A 25799-nucleotide genomic window follows, 5' to 3' on the forward strand; every position below is an offset into this window, starting at 1 on the left:
AGCAATCGCGGTTGAGATTGTGATGACCATATCTGAAGTGCTTTATGTGTGTGTTGATCAATGATTATATGTGCATAAAAGCCTACATTTTGAGTGAACTATCCTTTTAATGTAAAACCAATTAATTAAAGATGATGGCTATGAAAATAAAGCAATTTCGATCAGTCACCTTGTTTTTATTAACATATATCACATATCATGATATCACATGCACACAGAACCTTCCCTGCTGAAAAATCCAGCATGAATGAATTCCGTGTCTGTCCAGACTGGTTTATGCTGGTTAGTGCTGGTGAACCTGCATATTCATGCCGTTCTCAAGCAACGCTGAGCTGGTGTAGCCGCTCCACATCATTCCTGACGCTGGGTTTTTCAAAAGGGTTCATCGGTTCAGATCTGAGGACTTTAATCTGGGTAATCAGTAATATCGTCGTTTTTTGTTATTTCTGCAGTCTTGAGTGATGATTCAGGCGTAACTGTAAAAGACAGAGACAGATCACACTTAAATATTCAATACACCTGGCTTTTCATCTTAAATACAAGCCCAAATTGTAGTTATTAAATAAAAGAATAACACTGCACCTAATTCATAAAGGCATCAACTTAATTAGCAGATTTACAATGAACATGGAAAAGCTGCAAATATCAGGTTGTCATCAAATAATGTCATCATAGAAATCAATAAAATGTCAATGTAATTATGTAATCTCATGCAGCTCAACAATAGTGATCTAGAAATTTCAGATCAATTTTGAAGACTACGTTCTTCTAGGAACATAAATCCAGTAAACGTTACTATAGACTGTTAGTGACTATAGATTTAGCTATTAAGTGCAGTTCTCATCGCACCCCTTTCATCACATGCGGCACAAGCAGGTTTACTCCTGGAAGAGTCGTGTATTGGTGAGCGTGTGAGTAGCAGTGACAGGTGTGTAAGCAGAACCAATGAGCTTTGATCCATTCTGAGGAACAGGCTATTCTGTACAATGGAAGTGTTGTAGCGCTGCCGTAATCCGGCATGCCTGCTGAGTCTACCTTCAGAAAGATACGCAGCCTGCTAGTGATATATATAGTGCCCTTTATAGTGCTAGTGCGCACTTGATTTGTCATCAGCCAATGAAACCGCTGTGGTTGTACATGTGCTTGGTTTACTAACTGGATTGCAGATGTTTGGTGAAGGGTTGATTGCTCCACTGACTAGTGTTGGTCCTTTCAGGGGTTAGGGTTAGGTCACTAACACAGGACTAAAGACAAACTCAGCTTTGATTTATATGAAGAACAAAATTAGGAATTGTTTGATGATTATTTTGTTCAAATGCATTATTTCAAATGCACCATAAAGTAACACTATCAGGATGTTAATGCCAGATGTAAAGGGCCTTATCACATGCCTCGTGTCTTGTGTGTTTACTACGCTTTAGTTCTGCAGGTCCCCCCCAAATCACTGCAGATAGCGGAAATACACACCAACAGCAGCAGTGTCCAAATTCTATTTCATTGGGATGACTAAGACTAACATTTCTTTGTTTTCTTTTGCCGGTTTCTGTAGTGCTTACCGGAAAAAAGGATTTTTCAAATCCAGTGTGTTCCCAGATTTAAATCCAGACTGGTCGACCACAGCAGTGATGTGTATGTCATAGCTTTGTCTATAAAAGAAGATGAGAATATTATATTAGCAAAGTTATATACCACTGATCTGTATATAGTCAAGTTTTGGACACTTCTGTCTCTAAAGGTCATCAAATTAGTATGTTAACAAATACAAAAAGGGGGGATTACTTTGAAGAAGCTGAAATATAAAACATTTGTGATTTAACATTTTCCCCCTGTATAATTCCCATCCCTAATTATATTATATATTTAGCTATTTTGCTTCCATGTTCCAGACCCAGAAATGTAATGCTCCTCAAGCCCCTTTCACACAGCGCGTTGATCCCGGGAAATTGCCGTAAAATTGCTAGAGTGCCTTCAGTGTGAACACAAACACGTCCCGGGATTGATGCCTGGGACACATTATCCGTGTATTTTCCAGAATCTCTGTGTGAAAGGGGCTCTAGTCATACAATGAAGTTAGTCGTACCTCCTGTTGGCTATTAGTTGAACTTGTCCAGATAATGTCTGTCCCATTTTGGCAAACAGGGGGGTTTGCAGAAGACAGCGCACCTGATACCAGTGAGTCAAAGGTTCATTAGGAGCAGTGGACAGCCATACTGTCATTCTGTACAGAAGGAGAAAATAACACAACACTTTCAAGCATGTCATCCTCAGAAACTTTTCCTCTCGTATTTTAATTAATTTAGTCCTAAATTGTAAGTCGCTTTGGACAAAAGCGTCTGCTAAATGACTAAATGTAAATGCATTTTTAGATTCTCACCTTGAACCAACAAAGGCCACATCGAACCAAAAAGCAAGTCCATGAATGAGCCCTGACTGCAGCAGTTTGAAGACAAATGGGATTTCCAACCTGTAAAAAAGCTACAAATATTGAGACAATGCTCTGGGTTTTCATAACATTTTCTGAAACATTCTTTTTTCAAATGCATCCTTCATGTTTTTTAACAGATTGTCCCTAAATGTGCATAAAATTTGGTGGAAAATGACTGCAAGACATCTAACTCAGGGTTTCTGCGGGTATCTTCAATTTAAATGTAATGCTGTTTAATGCCTTTTTAATGCCATTTTTTTTTTCATGCCATACACGACCCATGACTAACCACGGATATTTTATATATATATATATATTAGTGCTTTCAATCGATTAAAAAAATTAACTTGATTAATCATAATTTTTTTCCCGCAATTAAAAACACCTAAATTTGTATAGGTTTATATTAGTTTATATATTTTAGAATGTAATAATTTCACAGTTAATCTACAAATGAATGTAGAGACCACATAAAGGCCAGTCTCACTGATACTAATACAGCTATTGATGTCTGGATAAAAAATTATTTCTCCCCCCTAATTTTAAACATTAATTATAGCCATCCAACATTACAGTGTAATTGAAAGCTATACATTCTTTAACATTAGACTTAAAAAAAAAGATGACAACTTTTTATTTAAGTGAACTTAACAAACAATCCTCACATAAACCCCTAATAAATGTAATATTTACCTTTGCCCTTTCTGTCTAACAGGTAGGACGTATACAGAAATTGAATAAAGTTATCAAACAGTATGCACGGCATAAATTATAGATTAAATATAGACTAATGCTTATTAAAGCTACAAGAGTTCTTCAGTCAATAGCAGTGAGTAATTTTCTCGGTTCCCTTTGTTCTGTGATTAACTTTACTGACAGTACGCTTTATTGGCTGCTGTCCCCTTTAAGAGCAGCCGCTGCTGACAGAAACACGGATCTAACACGCGCCTCATTCTCTCACAACTCTTTGCGTTCAATTTAATGCTTTTTAATGCCATTTAAGGCCTTAATTATCGCAAAATCCATTTAATGACTTTTAATGCTTTTTAATGCCCCACGGAAACCCTGTAACTGTTTATTATTTATTATTAAATGTATTACTGTTCTCCAGTAACGCATACATTTAAATGTGATGGTAAAGATGTCAAATGGCAAAGCTGTATCCTTGTATTGACTTTTCTGATTGAATTCTCTAAGCATACAAGACCAGTTTAGTGACACAATCACACCATAAGTTTGTCTAACTCGTGAAATCAACCACCACTCTCCAGAAAAAGCATATTTGCTAGAACAGTTACCAAACAGCGGTGGCATTCTGGCACTTTAATCTATTGATATGAAAGGCTGCACTTGTCATTGGCACATTGCCCTGAAAATGCCAAATAAATTTACAGTGACGCACACTGACTTCAAATTAAAACCTGTTAAGTAAAATGTGAGCATGCTTTCAATTTTACCGATGTAAATCTTCCTCTTTCGCCTCCAGAAAGTTGATTGTGTGTTTCACAGACCTGGCCATGAGAATCTGCACATCAAATGTGTCCTGAAATGCACAGACATAATGACAACATTATGAAGTAATCTGAGATGCAGATTCATGAAAGCTTGACATCTGGATATACGTGACAAACATGGACTCACGACTATTGGCTGTCTGAAGAACTCGTCCAACGCAGAAGAATGAAGGCCGCTCAAGTTCACGCCATAGAAACCCCTCTGATTCCTGAAGTACAATCACATTACAGTTGATTATGTGTCCGTGTCTAACCAACATCACCAGTGAACAGACATGTCTGACATGTAATGATTCCTGTACAGTCAGATCTCACAATCATTTATCGCTGTTTGTGTCAGTAAATCAAACCAGTGACTAGGGCTGGGAATCGATTCCAAAAAGAATAGATTCCGAGACGTTGGGAATCGAATCGATTCCATTAAGGGGAATCGACTCCTCTTTAAGATTTTTTTTTTTAACACAAACCGTGACCTGTTGCCGATTTCATTTGTCAACACAATCACGTCACCTGTAAAGAAATAAAGTTCAGACTAAATAAAAGGATCCAGTCGTGACACAGTGTGGTTTAGGGTAGGATGATTATTTCAGTATTGTGTAGGCAATCAGCGCAATGACTGACCCAATGAAATCTTTAGAATCAGTTGCTGGGCGGGGTTTGATCTTACTCGTTGTAGTTTAGAACAAGAAGAATAAATCTGATTTATTAAATCAATCGACAACAACAATGCATCACACAATGCAAAAAGAATGCATCCAAGGTATTTTGTAAACTGTGGGAACAGTGCTTATGTGTAGTGCACACTTCATAGCGATGCGACCTACATTTATTGCATTCGCAGCGTGAGCTGGAGGAATGGTTACTGTGGGAACAGTGCTTGTGTTTAGGGGTGCGAACCATAGACGGTGTGAACATTATAGTGGGCACGTGACCTACATATAACACAGACAGAAAAGAGCTCTTTTCGTGCTTTATTTGTGTCGCCGTAAAACCGGTGTTAGTTTGCAGGTGTGCGTGTAAAAAAAGTGAATATGTGTAAAGGTCCTAAAAAAAAGTTTATATGTGTAAAGGTCCTAAAAAGTTTGTATGTATAAAGTAAATTCTTTTAGAATTTAATTTTAGCTATAGTTTTATAATAATGGATGAAATATATGTACCACAAATAAATAAAAATCGATCTATCCACATACATAAGTGTATGTAAACATGTGTGTGTGTGTGTGTGTGTGTATGTATGTAAAATAGAATCTACCGCATATGTATATGGTGAACATATTCCTAGTCTTTACACTGTGTCTACCGTCTACACCTGACGCAGGAAGCACGACGTGACAAATCTAATGTATTGACATTAGTCATTTAAACTGATTAAATTATATATAGAAATCTCCCTTTACAATTGCTGGAGCTGTCAATCAAACAGCGCCAGTTTATCAGTGACTGAGTTCTGGACTCTCGCCAAAACTCCTGTTATAAACAATGATGCTGTCTACACTGCACAATGAATCTCTTACTGTATTCACATCGTATTTGCACCATGGTTTGCTCTGTTATGGTAAAAGCATTTGTGAGAGTGCAGAAATCGAGTTGTAATGATGAGATCACTGCATTCATGCGCTCAGCATGTCTGTGATCGGCTACATGCTCATCACTGCAACTGTAACCCCTCTACCCGGGTCCTACTCGCCTCGCTCTGTGCGGACCTCGAACCCGTGTCTCCGGTGTGAGAGTCAGGCGCTCTCAGTGGTGTAGTGGTAAAAAAAGAGGTGGGTAAACTATAAATTCTGGTGGACCACAACTTGATCCCCCGGTAAGGTGGGCCACTGCCTACCGGTGTATGTGTATCCTGATGACATCGCTATAGGCTATCATTTGATGGTACTACCAAGGGTATCACTGGTTGTTCCCTCATAGGTCACACAATCACTATTCAATTCATACATTAATCTAAGTTCTTGTTAAAGAGACTCAAAAAGGAATAATATGGTTGAAATCTATCAAGTTTACTAAATGACAAAACAGAGAACAAAAATATTTAAGAGAGATCGAGAGGGAGGCTTATATCCAGGGCTTCCAATGCAATGCACTTGTGCATAATGATAGGGATTTGGGATTATTTTCATAGTTGATTAATCTGTTGAATATGTCCTCGATTAATTGATTAGTTGTTTGGTCTATCAGAAAAATGTGGATCAGTGTTTCCCTGTAGAGGGAAAAGTCTTTAACCTGGTGCAGGCTTGATTCCCTCTGAATCTCTTGTAGCCTACAGTTGGGTTTTGACATGCTCCCTACATTAAACCAGCTGCCTGTAATGAATAAAAAATAAAAAACTTTTTTTTGCATCGTTTTAATGATTTCCTGTTGCGGCTGCGATCAAGTTTCATTCTCGCGCAGCTTGTTTAATAACTTCACGAGCGTGTGTTTTCTGCTACGTGTGTGCGCCGTTCTCTTTGTTCCGTGTGTGTGTGTGTGTGTCGGCGCGCTGCGCTCTCTGCTCCGTGTTTGCGCGCTGCGCGTTCTGCTCTGTAGTTAACGGCCCAAATGCTCGAATCATGTGCCGATCGGCGATCACGCACTGGAAAAGCAAAGTCCGCTCAAATAGCGTGAAATTTAGAGGTGGATAAACGCAATGTAGAGGTGGATAAACGCACTTTGGAGGTGGGCAAACGCTATTTCCAAATTTTGGGAGGTGCGTAAACGGCGTTTACGTGCGTTTAGCCTCCACTACATCCCTGGGCGCTCTAACAAGAAGGCTAAAGACTGCAGCCCCTAGCGTCTGTCGCTAGAGCGCCTACTGAGATCAGAGGAGTGAGGTTTACTCGCACAGCGAATACTAGCTGGCCCCCGTTACACTCACCCCCCTAAACCTCACTCCCATCCGGGTCACGGCACCAATGTAACCTCTCTACCCGGGTCCTACTCGCCTCGCTCTGTGCGGTCCTCGAACCTGTGTCTCCGGTGTGAGAGTCAGGCGCTCTAACAAGAAGGCTAAAGACTGCAGCCCCTAGCGTCCGTCGCTAGAGCGCCTACTGAGATCAGAGGAGTGAGGTTTACTCGCACAGCGACTACTAGCTGGCCCCCGTTACACTCACCCCCCTAAACCTCACTCCCATCCGGGTCACGGCACCAATGTAACCCCTCTACCCGGGTCCTACTCGCCCCGCTCTGTGCTGTCCTCGAACCCGTGTCTCCGGCGTGAGAGTCAGGCGCTCTAACAAGAAGGCTAAAGACTGCAGCCCCTAGCGTCTGTCGCTAGAGCGCCTACTGAGATCAGAGGAGTGAGGTTTACTCGCACAGCGACTACTAGCTGGCCTTCGTTACACAACCTTTCATGCCACGATCTAAATATAATGCTATAATCAACACTTTTCATGATTAGTTAACCGTTAGTCGATACATTTTTTATTAATTGTTTAGTCACAGAGGAAAAAGAACTTGAAATCACGCAGACTGTAACGGACAGATCGTTAACGGCAGGAAATCCAAACATTCGCCTATCATTTATCGACCTCAAATATGGCTTATCACTTGAAACATGTAAGTAGTAGCACGTAACAAGTCCGCTCGCTCTAATGCTAACCTAGATTATTATCCGTTATGCATCACTTGCATTTAACTTAAAATTCTCTCATTTTTGGTCATCCAGATTAGAGTAATGCAAACTCTTGCAAAGGGTCCACTTTTATTTTTGTAAACTTACAAAACATAGTGTTTGTGTAAAATAATGTTGCTTTCTGTTGATTCGGTCTTGAACTTGAGCGATTAACATAAATGAACTGGTATATAAGCGTATACTTGCCTCACAGACATGAGAAATATATCTATAGAAAGCTTGACATTTGTACATTTGAATGAACATAATAATTCTCAGATTATGTGAAATCCGTATGAAACGTGCATATAGGCGCGTCCACGACTGCGGAGATGATGATGAGTCAGCATCGTCGACTTAATCTATGCAGCCGAAAACACAGAAACCAATTTACCACATTACCAATACATTATTACATTTTTAGACCGTCTCATTCTTCTTCTTTTTCACAACACATTCATAATCATTACGTTTTCCGGTGCGCTGTGGCAAGCTTTATGTTGGAATTTGTGCGCTGATTACGCTATTCGGTTTATGTTTTTTAAATAGGCAATTAAAGGCGCATTATTATGATTTATGGCTTATTAATATAAATGCGCGATTAGTCGACTAATGGCTTAAATGAACGACTAGTCGACTAGAAAAATCTTTAATCGAGTGCAGCCCTAGTAAAAACGTGCTTAAAGTTTTCGAGAGGGTTCCACATGTAATACTAGCTATTTAATATGCAATTTTAATATTTTATAAAATTTTAATATTTAATATGCATGTTAGCCAATCACAGCAGTGGGCGTGTACACTGAAGTCTCACAGAGACATGCCCCTTCAAACAGAGCATTCAAATCAGATTGTGTCTAAATTAAGACAATTTTAGATGTAAAAATCATACTAACATTAAAAGTGCACCACAGGAAACACACAATGTAGTTCATGACCTCTTTAAAGCCCTTCAGATGAACATTTCAGCACGTACCCACTGCAAAGCACGAGCCAAATTTCTGTTCTTACAAAACAAATATTAGGTGTTAAATTTGACATGATTTGACATGGTTATATTATCTATAAAATCTCCAGTGTGAGACAAGGATTTCATTGTCTGAAGTATGCCACTACTTCAGTGGTTGTGAAGTATGGTCACGCCACACACGCATGAAACTCCTCACAGTCAGTCTGGTTTAATAGCACAGGCAGAGAGAAGAGAACGATGAAACATGAGTCAGGGTTGGACTGAACCACAGCGTTTTACAGCGCCGGGAAGCTGCTGGCTTCGGCTCGGTCACGGCACGATGCAAGAGCTGTGTGGGCGGTCTTTCCATGCTAGCAAACCTCAACCCCCTGTGGGCCAATGCAAAATAAACCATCATGCATGAGGCTGTAAACATGCAGTGTATGCATGTAGGGCTGAGAGTGGTTTGCACATGTATACTATCAAAGAAACGTTATAGATTCTATACAAGCTAAGTTTTCTCAACACCATCTGTGTAATAATGTCCGTCCACAGAAAATAATGTTGGTTCATCAAATAATTACAGTAATACAGTACATGCGCAATGATTGAAGGATTGAAGGAGGGATTAAATGCAAAAAGTGAAGTACGTACTTTTGTTAAAACACTTTAAAATATGAATTAATTACTCAGAACTGTTAACTTTGGAGCTGTAAAGTCAAAATCATTATGTTTATCATATGTTTGAGGTAGTGCTTTTTTAGGTGGATGAACTTATGGTTATGCGTTATCAACATTTGAGCCCTAAACCAAATCCTACTTGAGCCAATTTGACTTCTTTTCTGAAAGAAGTCTGCATTTATTTGATCGGAAAAACAGTGATATTGTGAAATACTACAAATAACTATAATCATGCTAATTTGCCTTCTGATTTACAGATATCGTGGGTGGAGCTACTTTGTGTAAATAATCTCTTTCTGGTGTCCTTGCACGTGTTATGTTAAGGTTTACCATTGAAACGGATCTGGCTGGCCCGGTTCTCAACTCACCGACGGATCCATGAAGTGAATAAAACATTATATTTTGGTTTCTCAGACAGAGCAGTAATTTGGCCTCAGATGACGTGGAATATAGTGCATTACCCTTATGAACCACTTATAACATAAGTGGCTTTTTCATAGTCCCCATTCATTGTATTTGCATGGGAAACAGTGAAGAGCAGTCTTCAGACTTTCTCATTGTGTTGTACAGAAGACATGACGTTATACAGGTTTGTAATGTCATGAGGGTGAGTAAGGCCGTGTGTCCACCAAACTGTTGTTAGCTAGCACCTAGCTATGGGCGCTTGAGAGCGTTTTGCCAGCGTTGCGTTTTTTTTCCTTAAGTTGAGACACGCTTGTTATGATACGGAATATCCGTGAAAGTGTTACTAGTATCTCATTTCACACATATTTTGTTTCTGTGTTGATTCTATATTAAAATGTCGAGACAATGTAACGTATTTTCTCTGGCTCTTGTTTTAAATGATTTTTTCCCGCTATTATGCTTGTTGTTGTCGTCTGTTGACGTTGTACAAGCAGAATGTGGCGGTTGGTCGGTGTGTCATTAGTCCCGCCCCTCCTCCACTGTGATTGAACGGTTGGGTAAAAAGCTCATGGCTTTTTAAAAACGAGGCGCTCCTATTGAAAACAATTGAAAAAATATGCCAGCCGCGTGAAAAAACGCTATGGTGGACACACGGCCTATACTTGGTTCACATGCCCAAACCGGTGGATTAGTGTTGCTCACCACACTTTTACTTTGATTTTTGAAACTTTGGTTTCTTTTCAAAGCATCAGCACGTCACGTTTTGCCGATTTGTGCTGAAGGCGAGCAGAAATAAGAACTTCTCTCTGCTTGTCAGTCACGCTTGTCTGTAAAGTGAGTGAGACGCACTCAAACACTGTTTTATCCAATCATACGTCATCAATAGCGGTTCACTTCTGTGATTTAGTACGATTGCATTCATATCAGCAGCGAACCGTACTGGAGTTCACATGAACCGTAGTACCGTACCACCACTGTTTTTATGTGGACTCGGGTACGGTTCACGGGTGCGTTCACATCATCCAAACGAACCGAACTCTGACGTCAATCAAACCCGGGTGAAAGCAACCCAGGGTGTTGTTCACACCTGTAGTTCAGTTCGCTTGGTTCGTTTGGTCTGGAAAAAAATAACATTTAGTTGTCCGCTTAGTGTGCACATTGGCATTTTAACACTGAACTTAAAGGCACTGGAATATGTTCACAACCTGATTGGTCAGCGTTTATGATGTATATTTTGAGACGGAACTTGCCGAACATCTAAAACAAAGCTGTGTTCTGGGCTAAATGTGCTCGTTGTATGTGCTTAGCCTATATATGATGGTATCATGAGCAGCTGAGAACTCGTGAAGAGCTTATAAAGTGTGTAACGGAGTCAAAACAGCGGCAGGAATCACACACACAAAGGAGGATCTGCTGTGAGGAGACGCGGTGCTGACGCCTGTACTGAACTGTGATGGGCAACATCGAGACTATTGATGTTTTGATTGACTATTGATTTTAATTCGCAATTTAAATTTGCGCGTAATGCAACAATGTGAAGGGTAATGGAAACGCAGCTTATGACGAGAAGAAACATATAATACACCTGAGCATTTTGTGCTTTTGCGGTCGCATCACGTCCCGTTTTTGGTTCGTTTAGAAGCCTTTGGACCGTGTTGCGTTCACATTTCAGTTGAACCGCACTGAAGTTAGTTTGGAAGTGGAGCGAGACCCGTCTTTTCAGCGTCTCGGTCCGGTTGTTCAGATAACACACTTATTAAAATGATCTGCACTAACAGAGCGCAAAGCGCAGTTCGTTTTAATCCAACCAAACATGTGAACACACACTAAATGATGACCGGATTTTCATTTTCTCTGTGAACTACTGCGTTATGAGACTGGTAGTTCTCTTCAACCAATGCACAGGGAAGAAAACTGAAGAAAAAGCCCTTCAAAAACACATTTCCTGTCCAAGATGATGTCCCAATTGCAGGTTTTAGCAGGTAGATTGTACAGAAAGCAGACGAGGGCATTACCAGAAGTTGGTGCGGGCATGATGCTCCATGTACAGTTGTTCGTCAGTGAAAGGCGCCAGGTGAATGTCACTCTGCGTAGGGAACATCATTCCTGGACAGTCAAAGAAGAAGATTAAAGCTCAGCCAAAGAGGAAAAACTATGCCTCTGAAACTCTACTTTTCCCAATTCAGTTAATTCCCAATTAATAAAATTAGCCGTTATTCTTTGTCGTTTACATTTGCTGCTAGCAAGTGCATCTTGGGACATTTTTGGTTTGTCATCTAGACATGTCCTGAAACTCTCATGTTGACTTTGAATCCAATGACATCAACAGAAAAACACAATATAGCATTGACAAGTACTTGATCTTCAATAACCCATCATATTTGAACACATGACATATATGAATTAGCGTGTAGTGGCGTTTGTGGTTGCACTTGTACAGACCTTTGGGTTTTAACCAGTATTTGGCGTGCAGAAAGCTCTCCAGCATCCTCTCGTTGAGGAGCATGTAGCCGATGGGCTCCGAGATGATCACATCCACCTTCTCCGGGCAGGACACTTCCTCGATCTTTCCTGGCAAAACCGTGATTTTGTCTGACAAGCTATTGCTTTTCACTAGAATCTGAAGAGACAAGGAGGACCAAACAGAGTGAGCTCCATCAGCATCTTTTCCACATGCTGTCAATTAGCACAGGAAATATAGCGACTCGTTCCTCCAGTTTGTAAAAACAAACAAAAATCACTTCTATTTCTTGCACAATAATAAACATTAAAATACACACTATTTTGAAAGTATATCCACAAGATTGTGTTAAATGATCGCTAGTAGCTGTCCTAGTGTAAAGATATATTAGTTTTTGCATTGTAATGTTAATTGCAATGTTAAACTAAAATATACTTTGATGTAATTAAAACTTGAATGTCATGTATTTAAATATATTTGTAATTACACATTTGTAATGATGTTGTAATTTAGTACATTTTAAATATATTGACTTTAAAGTCACCATGAAATTATAATGGACAATTCTTTTTTTTATGGAATATTGCAGTATTTATTATAAATGATTTATCATTATTTTTATTTTTTTTCATGTGCCTCATAATCTTGTCAATCAAATCTTAATCTTAATCTTGAATTAACTTCCCCTCCCTCTTGCAGCAGCTCATCTCTGATGACGAAGGCGGGGCAATAACCTGTCAATCACATGAGATCCACCAATCGCAAACCACAATTATCCAATCAATTCCTCATGGACAAAATCAAGCCCCCGCCCACATTTGATCTTGTTCCGGAAGCGTTTCACTCAGATATACGTCACAATAGGGATGAAAAGACCTGTAACTTCCGTTTTATGCTGACTTTAAACTTAAAATGGAAAATTCCTTACACTTTAAGCATTGAGGCAAGTTCAATTATGGGCTTGATAATCACCCTTGCAAAATAACACAAAAATTCATTCGTAATCTCTTTTCTAAACAACGGAAACCATTTAGAGATTGAGAGTTAAAGGCTCTGTTTTATAGTTGGATCATTGGTTGTATAAATCAAGATGTGTCAGTAGAAACACAAACACATATGGTTGTAGTCTACAAAGAGTAACAAGGCCTTTCCATTAAATGAGAAAAAGTGAGCTATTAGTGCTAAGCTTGTCTGTTAAGAAAGCAGTGTTTATCCATGAAAACATGTGTCCTTTCCCACTATGCAAGTTTCCGGGCCAAATCTGTCTTCAAGTCATTTAGCAGCCAGAATGTCATGCATTCCTGACACGCAGGAGAGATCCTTCTGAAGGTGTTGCCCTGTGAAAGCGTGCCAGAAAAGTCGGCTCGGCCTGGGTATTTTTCCACAAAGCCCATAGCCCTGAACTTCAGGCCAAAGGGGCGTGACAAACATAGATAGTGATAAGTGATTTATCCTCCTAGCACATCCAACAGCTGGCCAAGAAATACACATGTCCTCACTATGCCCTGAAAGCTCTTTGTAATAGATTGACTAGTGGAAATATATGATTTGCTTTTATTGCCACACTGTAAGAAGAAAAAAAATCCATAGACAAACAGGAAGTTACTGGTAATTTTCTGCTAGGACATTTTCTGTAAAGTTTATGGACATTTCCATTCACCCTAAAGCACAACACAATGCAATTAATTGATCAGATTTCCTAATGTTATGATTAAGTGGTTAATTCACCCACTAATGAAAGTTTGTCTTGATTTACTGTATGATAAGCCACAAGATTTTGTTAATTCTTACAATAAAGTCTATGGAAATGGATGCTGTAAGAAAGGACATTAAATAAAATTAATAAAAATAAAGTATCATAGAAGTATCCGTGTGCTATGATCCAAGTCTGAAGGCTTACAACTGTGAGGAACAAAAGCCCAAACTCAAGCCAAACCTAAAACAAAACACTCAAATCTCATTTGCATTGTGTATATTCAAATCAAGATCAGCCACATATTAATGTTGTCAAATGCCATTGTTTTGTGCGTATCATAGCCCACATTTGAATATGCAGAAGTGAGAATGAAATATGATAGCTACAGTGTAAGAAAATATTTTGAGCACATGAATCACATTTCAGCCTGTTCCTCTCACACAAAGATATCATGTGACTCAAGAAGACCTGCAATATAGTGCATGCGTCACACAGACTTCTTAGACATTTGAGACCCTGGACCACAAAACCAGATGTCACATGGGTAAATTTTTTGAAATTGAGATTTATAAATCACATGAAAGCTGAATAAATAAGCTGTCCGTTGATGTATGGTTTGTTAGGATTGGACAATATTTGGACGAGATACAACTATTTTAAAATCTGGAATCTGAGGGTGCAGAAAAAAATCAAACCATTGAGAAAATCTCCTTTATAGTTGTCCATTTATGTTCACGATTGTGCTGCATTCACTCTCACAAATAAATGTTTTATATATATATATACATATATATACGGTAGGAAATTTACAAAATATCTTCATGGAACATGATCTTTACTTAATATCCTAATGATTTTTGGCATAAAAGAAAAATCTATAATTTTGACCCATACGATGTATTGTTGGCTATTGCCACAGATATACCCGTGCGACTCGAGACTGGTGACGTGATCCAGGGCCACATTTGAACAGCATGGAAAAAAGCAGTGTGAAATTTCAAAGCATCTTTTGTGCTCCAGAAGAAACTCGGGTCTGAAATGAGTGCGGAGGGTAAATCATAAATAGATTGCGTGTACTTCTGCATATTTGGCCACAGAGCTGGCCTCCACCGCGTAAACTCTCTTCGCCCCGGCCTGGACGGCGAAGAAGGACAATATCCCTGTCCCACAGCCCACATCGAGAACAACCTGTAAACAGATGCAGTGCACACCATCAGGACACATCTGAGGAGAACGGTTTGGTGCTAAAGAATTATCAACACAGGACAATAACTGTATACTAAGACTTACATTTTTTAAAATCTTAAAGGTGCACTCAGTAAATTTTCTTTTAAAGGGATACTTCACCGATTAGCATTAAGCTTTGTATCAGTAGAGACCCGGTGGTATTTCCGAATGACCGTGCTTCCCTCCCTCATGTCCCCCTGAGACCAGAGATTTCTGTATTGTGGGTCTGGAAAAAAACCTCTGATGCTGAAAAAAAAATCGTCATTTATCGTCATCAGAGGCTCTTTTGTCCAGAGGCGAGAGACTCCAGCCAGTAGGAGGAGCTCGTCCCGCATGTGTTCAACCCGCCCATAAGGGGATCTCACGACAAAACAGCGTCTTTTCAGTTTCGAGTCGACTAGTAGCCTAGTTGTATCATTTCTCCCGACACTGCCCTCTGTAACCGGGAGGCGTGGCTTGGCAGCGAAGCAAGTGCATTCTGGGAGTCGTTGTCTTTCATCCACATGAGCCAAAAATACATTTTCTGGCTTTTCTCAGTCTAGAAGTCACCAACTTCTAAAATAGTTTCACATTTCTACTACATACATGACCCAATTTAAATACACATTCATCTTTCCAGCGGTGAAATATCCCTTTAATTAATTGTCTTAATATTAATCAGTATGTGTGTTGGAATCAAACCTGTGACATCAGTGTTGCTACTTAATCCATGTGTACATTTACATTTATGCATTTGGCAGATGCTTTTATCCAAAGCGACTTGCATTGCATTTCAAGGTACACATTTACATTCTAATCAGTTCTTTCTTTCCCTGGGAATCGAACCCATGACCTTGGCCTTCCAAGCACCAACTGTTAGAGCTACAGGAAAGTCATTTCCATATATAAATGATCTACTGCTGTCGGAAACACATTGGAGCAGGTCTATGAGCAGGACAATCAGGTTTATAAATAGGGTGTTTCTATGAAGAAATCAGTTCAACACCTTTTTTGTGTGATGCTGTGTCTGGTGACAGGTAGGGCCGTGTGATATGACAATATTGGAGCAACTATGTAAGTGTCTTTCAATCGCGGTATGTAAATAAATCTATGCAGTGTACCATTTAAAGTTACTGATTGATAAAGAAATGAATCGCAATAATTCAGTATAGTAACTCTATGGGCTAATCGAGTGCTGTCCGACACATATGGCCGTGGACACAGAAAGATGTGAGTACTTTATTTCGTTATTTTTCGCAGCTTAATATTGAATTTAAATGGACTTGAATGGTCAAATACACACAAATATGTAAAAAAAAAAATCTGTTGTGGAGGGTATGCATGTGAACATAGTTGGTTAAATCTTAAGGGTGTGTTCACACTTGTAATTCGGTTCACTTGGTTGACACACTTGGGCCCGGTTTCACAGACAGGGCTTAGATTAAGCCAGGATTAGTGTTAAGTAGGTTTCTGGACTGTGTTGACTGGTTCTGACTTAAAGGATTAGTTCACCCCAAAATGAAAATTTCCTAATAATTTACTCACCCCAATGCCATCCAAGATATCCATGTCTTTCTTTCCTCAGTGGGAGAGAAATTATGTTTTTTGAGGAAAACATTTCTGGATTTTTCTTCTAACAATGGACTTCACACCTGAAGAAGAGGTTGTTATCTAGCGAAACGATAGGTCATTTAAAAAAACGGACAACAAATCAACAAACGGACAGGGAACTACGTCATCACGTTGAAAGGTCACGCCGGCGCCGGCAATACTATTTGAACTACTATTCATATTCATCAGAATGTTATTCATATACTATTCATATTCAAATTCACTGAATACTATTACTACATATATAATAGCAAACAATACTATTTGAACTATCCACCTACGTACGGTCGCACTGTAAACAGTGGGGCGGTACTTCTGCCGGCGCCGGCGTGACCTTTCAACGTGATGACGTAGTTCCCTGTCCGTTTGTTGATCAGCTCAATCCGAACTATTGAAGGTAAAAAGTCTATAAATTATATATATTTTTTGAAAATGACCTATCGTTTCGCTAGATAACAACCTCTACTTCAGCTGTGATCGCGTACAGCCCGTTTAAACACTTCAAAGACTTTTGAAACTGCATTGATTTGGACTTAAAAACGATGGTAACCAATGAAGTCCATTGTTAGAAGAAAAATCCAGAAATGTTTTCCTCAAAAAACATAATTTCTCTCCCACTGAGGAAAGAAAGACATGGATATCTTGGATGGCATTGGGTTGAGTCAATTATTAGGAAATGTTCATTTTGGGGTGAACTAATCCTTTAATTGGGATCATCACGGGGCATTGGTAAGAATGCACAAAAGTCCAATCACTGTTGTTTTAATAGTAGGTTCAAGCCATCTGACATACTCAATGCAGTGCAGTACAGATGTATGTGATATTAAGGGTGTGGTTGTTTTAAAGTTACGCACACTCATCTACGGCTTGAATACACGCGAGCCCTGCACAGCTTTCAAGCTGAACATAAGTTGTCAAACTCTGGGGGTTGGACTGTCAATAATTCACAACCCACCAATAAGAATGAACGTACTGAGCCTTTTCAACAATTAGGCTTTAGTTCAGTTAGGACATTTAAGTAGCCTTTATAAAAGTTCCATAGAAAAAAACATTACTGATGTGCATCTTGAGACAAAACAATGGCATTATTTTAAGATATCTCAGTGCAAGTCGCTTTCAGTTAAGAGAGCTCACACATGCATTTTAGTCTGGGACTAGGCTTAAGCGTTGTCTGTGAAACCGGGGGTAAGTACTGGTTCGCTTTTTAACACCAAACCTAAAGATACAAAACAAAAAACGGATTTTATGACGTATATATTGCGACTGAACTTACCAAACATCCAAAACAATGCAGTGTTCTAGGATAAATGTGCCTGTTGTATGTGCGTAGCTACATATGATGGTATTTAGACCTGCTGAGAACTCGTGAAGAGCTTATAAAATGAGATAAGAAGTCAAAACAGCGGCAGGAATCCCTCCTTTACATACAAACTAAGAACTTCTGCACGAAATGGAATAAACATTGCGACTACAATGAGAAAAACATGACATCATGTCCTGTCTTTGGTTCGTTTAGATGTCTCTGGACAGTGTTGTGTTCATATTTCAGTCGAACCGCAGCAGAGTTTGTTTGGAAGCGGAGTGAGACCTATCTTTTCAGGGGTCTAGATGTAAGGGTTAATGCCCGATGAGGTGTCCATTGTCAGGTATTAATGGACGACGGCGAGGCGTGAACGGATGGATGCCTCTGCCGAAGTCCATTAATACCTGACAATGGACACCTCGAAGGGCATTAAACCGCTTATACCATGGTCACTTGCCAAATAACACATTTTTAAAACATTAGTTTATATTTTAATTAGTTTTACAATCGAAATCTAAAGTTTTTACAAACAATAACTTGGTTTCCTTGGTTACGCCTGACGGTTTATTTAGCAACCGGAGATATTTATAGTCCGCTCGATTTATAGTCCGTATAGATACTTTGACTGCCTGTTGCTATGGTTATATGCTGATGTAGCCAGCGCATTTATTTATTAATTTCGAACGGTAAACAGTCAGTTTCACCAGAACTCCTTTACTAGGTGTCCTCTATCACTTTTTAATGGACACCCTGCAGCCAATCAGAATCGAGTATTCACCCAGACCATGGTATAATAATGAATAATGTCTCAGGGTTCGGATGGCAGCGTTCACACTTTAAGGCACTTTCACACTGGGCACGTTTGCTTCGGTTTGAGCGCGATTGTTCCAGGGTACTTTACCTAGTTGCTTTCACGTTCACGTGAATCGCGCCACAGTTTCAGAGTAACCGAACTCAGACCTCTCGGGTTCGGCTCCTGGGTCCAGATGACGGCTTTCACATGATACAATTTTCATGTGAACCGCACCCCGTTTGGAACATTTTAATCGAACCAAACCTGCCAAGTGTGAACACACCCTAAGTGATCGTAAACGCAGGAGCCGCCTAATATTCCTGCTGCTCCTATTGTTAATCAAAAAGAAAAAGAAAAAGAGAAAATCTCTCACTGCTCTTCACTGAATAACTTTAGTAGCTTTGATAAGAATCAATGTAAATGTTGTTTTTGTCCTAGTGTTTGTAATTTGCTTCATGGTTCTTATTTTTAATAAAAAATTATATATGTATATTATTACTGTGAAATAAAATTTATGAAAAAAGATTGTGGTCATATTGTCAACCCCTAGGGCACAAGTCTAAAAACATTGCCATATTGGCCAACGAAGCATAAAGTAAAACAAATACTGAGAACACCTTTAAAGACTAGCAGGATAATGTGTTTGATGAAACTAGCTGAGAACACGTACTTTATCTTTGAAGTCGACATCATTGAGCAAAATGGCTTTTTGGTACGTTGCAGTCCTGAGGTAATCCTGAAGCATGTTCTGCTGCTGGGACAGACAGCCATAAAACTGAGAGAAAACTGAACATGTCTCAGAGAGGTAAATCATGAACACTGATCACATTCAAGACAACTGAAAAAGGTTGGAGGTTTGCATGGAGTAATTGTGGGCTTTACCTGGAAGTACTGCAGTGCAGAGGACTCATCGGTCCTCTGCTGAAACACTGACGGATCTGTCCTGAGGTCCGTCCACGAGCTCAGCAGTCTGTGGAAGCCCTGAAACTCTGAGCAGAAGACACTCCTTCACTGTCATGTGATAACACAACCCGAGCAGTAATGGACTATGGCAGTTATTATCCTGATACATCAGTATCATATTTCTCAGGCCTCTTAATGATCCACATGATCAAAACTTTCAAGTCTACTGACGTCTTTTTTGCCTTTCTTGCCATTGGCTTTTGGCTTGCTTAGTTGGGGACAATACATTTTAATTTTAATTTAATATTCAACAATAATATTGATCTGCCTGCATTGACACTATATATGAGAACTGAAGATGACATCACAGGTTTCTCCAGAGCGGCTATATATAAATGAACTAAATTAATAACTTTTTCACAACAAAAATGAACCATCACTGAACTTACTATGACGCTGTTTTCTTCTGGAAACAAACTTTGTTGCATTATTTTCTTGTTATCTCTGTAAAGCTGCTTTGAAACAATCTAACAACAATCTAAATAGCGCTATATAAATAAATGTGACTTGACTTGACTTGAAAAACCTGTTTCACACAGTCTACTACAGTCCTTCTTGTCATCTGATTGATAGTTTAGACTTTTCAGCAAGTTAAAGATCGTGGTCAGTTCGTTCTTCACGGCCAGGTAATACTGTAAGAAGTATATTTTTTCTGCACAACAGTAATTTAATCTTTTATGCCTGAATACGTGCAATTCAGCTTTATTCCACAAGGTGGCAATGATGAAGTGATGTTTCACTCATAGTTACCGCAGGCAGAAAACAAAAGAATAGGAAGTATCATCAGCAAAAACGATTTACCAGGACTGAATGCAATCAAATATTACTGTCACTGTCACTTGATGTTGGATCTGGCGGGGAAGCGGTCAGCGTTCAACATATTGATTTTGAAGATGTTGAAAATGATAGTTTTGAGAATATGTTTGGGATCGCGAATATGAGCCAGATGTTGAATATACTGGGGAAATGAGCTCTGAAATGTACAGTGATGATGGTATAAAACATCTGCTCATACTGAACCCTTCCAAGCTCCAAAGGGTAACAAAATATGCTTTATTTTATTCTTCTGTAATTGTTACTCTAATATCAGGAGAGTTTTATATTATCACGACAGGTAGAGATATAGATCCGGGTCGCTAAAGACCCGAATACGTAATAATAATTGGCGAAACATTCACGCATTTAAGGGTTAACTTGAAATGTTCAAAAAATTTGTACTTATAAGTAAAAACCAACATTAACGTTGATGAAAATTATAGTTAACTGTTATTATCAGCATCAGTGTATCATCAGTATATAGTATATCATATTACAGTATGTAGAGGCACTGTCACATTTAAAGAGATTAAAGGTTGAAACATTTGTTCTGGATGCTAAATGTTATTATACAAATCTTTGCTAGATATTATATTCAATTACAATGACTTTTTTTTATTTTAGGTTAAAATACATATAGATAGATAGCTGTCAAAATGAATGCGTTCATTTTGAAATTATTTTCTGTTCAATGCGTACAAAATATTAACGCAATCAACGCAGCATCAGTTTTTTTCCCAGCCATTCATTAGTGTTACATTATATAATCAAGCTGTCATTCATTCAAATGCTTTTAAACCATTTGAGCACGTTAAGACCAAGCGGCTACCTTCCGGTCTCTCTCGTGAATCCAACACGGAAGTGACTTAAACTGCAGTTCATCGACTGGCCACTAGAGACTGGATGCAAAAGAGAGTCAATCCCATAAATCCCCATATTAAAATGTCCAACTTTACAGCAGAAAAAAAACATACTTACAGCCAAGTGCAAAAAGTGCTTTTGTTCTATATAGCTATTTTGCCCTTCGTGACAACTGTGAGGGTGGTGAATATTTTTGTAACTCATCCGTTTAAATTATATTAAGCCTTAAAGTTGTGCATAATTAAGGGCGTGGCCACTTGAGTGACAGGTGGATTGCTGCAGATGTCACTACTAGCCGTTTGTCTGCTGTCTGTGATCATTTTCGTGTGTCCGGGAGTGACGCACAGACAAGATGGCGACGGCCGGCTCCGCCCACTTTGGGCCTCAAAAATGCTCTTCAGAAACCTACGCGTGACATCACGAACACTGCGTCCATTGTTTTATACAGTCTATGGTTGAGACGCAACTCAAATTGATACTGGCGCGCGTCTGTGAAGCGGCTCTATATGAACACACATTCGACACACATGAAAGACGCTTCTCAGTCAGCGCGCCAGTTCTCTTTCACGGTTGAACAGACTAAAACACACAAAATTATGTCAAATTCTCATTCTTGGCGAGTATCCTCGTAATCACATTCCTAAATGAGTTAAAAAGTTGTGAGAGCTTCATATGTGTGTCAGATCTGTGATTAATGTTAATCAGAGAACAAGAGAAAATCACTCACTGCTCTTGACTGAATAACTTATTTAACTTACGATGTTATTTTACATTTGAATACTTTATTCAGTTTTTATATTTTCTACCTGAATATTACTTTTAGAGCCATTCCTGAAAATCTTAAAGCACTGCAGGATTAACGGTGGCTGTTTCAGAGGAACGAGAGTGGGATCCAGATGCAGCATTTATTCAAACAAACATGATAAAAGGAAATCCAGGCAAACTGATAAATGTAGACAAGGAACGCAAACAAAACTGACGACAAGCGCACACATTACATCCACAGAAGGACATGAGAAACACTTGGGTATATAAACACTCAAGGGGAGATTGGCGAACAAGACACACCTGGGAACTATCATGAACTAATCAACAATAAAAACTACAAAGGACTACAAAACATGGAACAGGAAGTAACATAAAAGTCCACACAAGACAAGGGGAACACAAGACAGGAATCATGACTGTGGGCCAGTGAAAACTGTGGCTGATGATGGCTTTCAATTATACTGTAAGGTATTAGTAATAGTTATAATTACTCATTTCATCTCTAGAAATTGATAAAATCATGGTAGTAAAAAATCAGAGTACTAAGTAAAAAGATGTCATTAAACAAATATTTTAAATATACTATCTTTATGTTGTTTCTACATGAATTTGGAGATTTAATGTGAAAGTATTACAATATAAAAATATAATAAAAATGTTTGTAAACATGCGATTAATCACGATTAATTACAAAAAAAGGTGTGATTAATTGTATGTTTTTTTAATAATTTGACATCACTAATATATATTCACAAACACACACATCCATACCCCCTTTATAAGTCTGTATATAAAACATGTGATGTTGAGAGTGTCTCCACAATGTTTGCAATTTAGTGATATTTCTATCATGCTTGATTCAGTTACCAGCGGATTTATCCCAAATCTCCTGCATGAGCCGTTAAACACAGATGTACAACAGATGTGCTGGAAAAACATAATGCTTCTCAGAGGAACAAGACCGAAAGATTCCATACTTTGATCTTGAATTAGTAATACTAGAAAAATATTGAAGAAATAAGACTGAAGAGCAATAAAGAATAATTCATGCTATGAGACTGGAACAGGTTTGATGACCTAAGTAACATTTGGCTTCTAAAAGGCATTAATGTTGCATGACATCAATACATTTCTGTCACTTTTGGAAGACTGATCAGGCAAACTATGTCAGCTTTGAGATAAAGAGTGATGAAAGAGTAGATAACTGACCTGACTGAGTGTTGAAGCGCATGAGGATGCTGAAACAGCCCAGTGTGACGAGGAACGAGCGGCTGGCCACCCGACAACACTCCGTCTCCCTCGTGATCGAGAACTTGAAAACACAAACCCCAGCATCTGAAAGCAGAACAATACACAGGGTATATGAATGAGGAATATGAATGCTTATTAAAAAAAAGAAAGGATTAGGACACACCAAACTTCTGTCATCAGTTACGCTCATGTCATTCCCATATGTCTTCCATAGAATACAAAAGGAGATGTTTGAAAAATGTTCACGCAGCTCTTTTACATAAAATTAAAGTGTTATATGGTATTGTTATATTGTGCATGAATCGGTTCCACTCGGCATCATTTATGTCAAAGTTGCAGCAAGATTTTCAGTGAATAAATACTTCAATTGTTGTCAAGCTTAAAGGGATAGTTCACCCAAAAATTTAAATTAACCAATGATTTACTCACCCTCAAGCCCTCCTAGGTGTATATGATGTTCTTCTTTCAGACGAATACAATCTGAGTTATATTAAAATATATCCTGGCTCTTCCCAGCTTTATAATGGAAGTGAATTGAATTTTTGAAGCCAAAAAAGCGCATCCATCCATTATAAAAGTAATCCATACGACTCCTGGGGGTTAATAAAGGCCTTCTATGATAAAAATATCCATATTTATAACTTTATAAACTATAATCACTGAGAGAGGTCACTCTTCCACTGAAACTAGACTCTAAACTAGACATGGCTTCACTTCAGAAGGCCTTTATTAACTCACAGGAGTCGTATGGATTACTTTTATAATGGATGGACGCGCTTTTTTGGCCTTCAAAAACTCCCATTATAAAGCTGGGAAGAGCCAGGATATTTTTTTATATAACTCTGATTGTGTTCGTCTGAAAGAAGAATGTCATATACACCTAGGAGGGCTTGAGGGTGAGTAAATCATGGGCTAATTTTCATTTTTGAGTGAACTATCCCTTTAACAGCCTGTGCTCACCACATGCTTTTGATAAAGAAAAGAAATACATTTTGCTAAACATCTCCTTCAGTGCAGAAGCAAGTAAGACATATGTGTCAGCTAGAAGCTGGCATCAGAGATGTGTGTGTCCAGCTCTGTGAGGGAGATGTGATCCAGAGAGAAGCTGCTATCTGATGCTGTGTGTCGGGAGGCAGAAAGCACAGGCGTCCAGGGCCAGTGTACCGTGTCCAAGAAAACAGAGTCCGGCCGGTGCAGGCGATCCGGAGCGGCTCATGGTGTGTGTGTGTGTGTGTGTGTGTGTGTGTGTGTGTGTGTGTGTGTGTGCAGTAAATCCCAGCGATCTGTCAGTACGACAGGACCACACAATGAGACCCGGGAAATGTGTGGCACACCTGAATAAAGACTCTTCACTTGTCCTTCAGCCAATTAACAAGACGCTACAAAGAGCCAGAAATTGTTTGGTATGACGTTATTTACTGTGTAAATGCTTCCATATGGTTCTTCACTTCCTTTACTCATCATATTTTTCAGTCAGGAGCAGATAGGCCTACTGGGAAAGTGGCATAACGTCATACTTGAACAAAAACATTGTTACAATTAAATGAAAAAAGAGCAAAGTGACGCAGAATGAGATCTCCTTTTCTATATTTTTTCAGCAAATAGAGAGTTAAAATCATCCTCAATCCTCATCTTCCAGTATTCCCCCTTAGTTTTTGTGGGATTAATTGGGATGGTTAGGGATAAAGAGTGTAGTTCTGGTTATTTGTATAATTTTTCTTCATTTATGTCTATGGATGTTAAAAAAAGAAAACAGCATGTTGTGATCTTTTCCATATATTGTCATTTAAGAATCTGCTTAATTAAAAAACATTAGCATGTACTTACTATGGGTGAAGGGTTTGGTTTAGGGTTAGTTGCATGTAATTATGCAGAATCTGTAGTTATTACTACAGTAACTACATGTAACATGCGGAATAAGGACACTGTAAATTAAATTGTTACCACAAAAACTACTTCTGTAGCCTACATACATGTCGAAGATATGTTATTAATACCTCCAGGACATGGTTTGGGAAGAATCTTATGATAAATAGTCTCCTTGAGTTTATACTGAAATCTCTTTTGACTTCAGTATCAGACTTTGGCTCCTTAGCTTCTGAAACGCCGAGAAGACATACGTTAGGCTACATGTATTTCCTACAGAAATAACAGCCGTATTCATAATTACAAGCAGCTAACGCTAAACCAAACCCTAACCCTATGTTGTTCATTACTATTACTCAGTACTTAAATGTATAATTACACTGTAACACAGGCGTTTTGTTTACCGTCGTTAATGGTGAGAGAGACGTCCTCGTCCAGCTGTCTGTGCGCGTGAAGCGTGAGCTCCTGATGCTGATCTCGCTTTATGTCGCTCTCGTTGAGAAAGATCACAGTCACAGAGAAACGGCTCTGTAACTGATTATCGCCCATGACTGAACCCAGGACTGGCGAAGCTCTTGTGTCCCTCTTGCACACGCATTTTGACAGAGAGGTTGTGAATAGGTTCAAATGAGAGGAGGGCC

General features: G+C 39.0%; 1 protein-coding gene and 1 long non-coding RNA gene across 6 annotated transcripts; both read right to left on the reverse strand.

Annotated features, from left to right (window-relative positions):
* Positions 1-155: 155 nt before the first annotated feature.
* carm1l (coactivator-associated arginine methyltransferase 1, like) lies at positions 156-25798 on the reverse strand (the record flags this gene model as incomplete). 5 transcript variants are annotated; one of them, XM_082157682.1, is made up of 13 exons in its annotated part: positions 25563-25797; positions 23251-23376; positions 19516-19622; positions 19304-19387; positions 14798-14908; positions 12006-12183; positions 11579-11669; positions 4067-4148; positions 3883-3968; positions 2375-2464; positions 2081-2218; positions 1557-1646; positions 156-476 (listed from the first exon to the last, which is right to left on the reverse strand). In XM_082157682.1, exons 1-13 carry the CDS (start codon positions 25705-25707, stop codon positions 467-469), a joined length of 1338 nt encoding a protein of 445 aa, XP_082013808.1. In that variant the 5' UTR covers positions 25708-25797. The 5 variants fall into 5 exon arrangements, with proteins under 5 accessions (XP_082013808.1, XP_082013809.1, XP_082013806.1 ...); XM_082157683.1 differs by having other exon boundaries at positions 19304-19384; positions 25563-25796; XM_082157680.1 differs by having other exon boundaries at positions 19304-19408; positions 25563-25796.
* On the reverse strand, positions 4416-11569 carry LOC309489143. Its single transcript, XR_014202346.1, has 2 exons — positions 10651-11569; positions 4416-10552 (listed from the first exon to the last, which is right to left on the reverse strand). It is a non-coding gene; the product is annotated as an uncharacterized lncRNA (long non-coding RNA).
* Position 25799: the final 1 nt, after the last annotated feature.

Source organism: Leuciscus leuciscus (assembly GCF_965113295.1).
Source record: "Leuciscus leuciscus genome assembly, chromosome: 24".
Classification (NCBI taxonomy): Eukaryota; Metazoa; Chordata; class Actinopteri; order Cypriniformes; family Leuciscidae; genus Leuciscus; species Leuciscus leuciscus.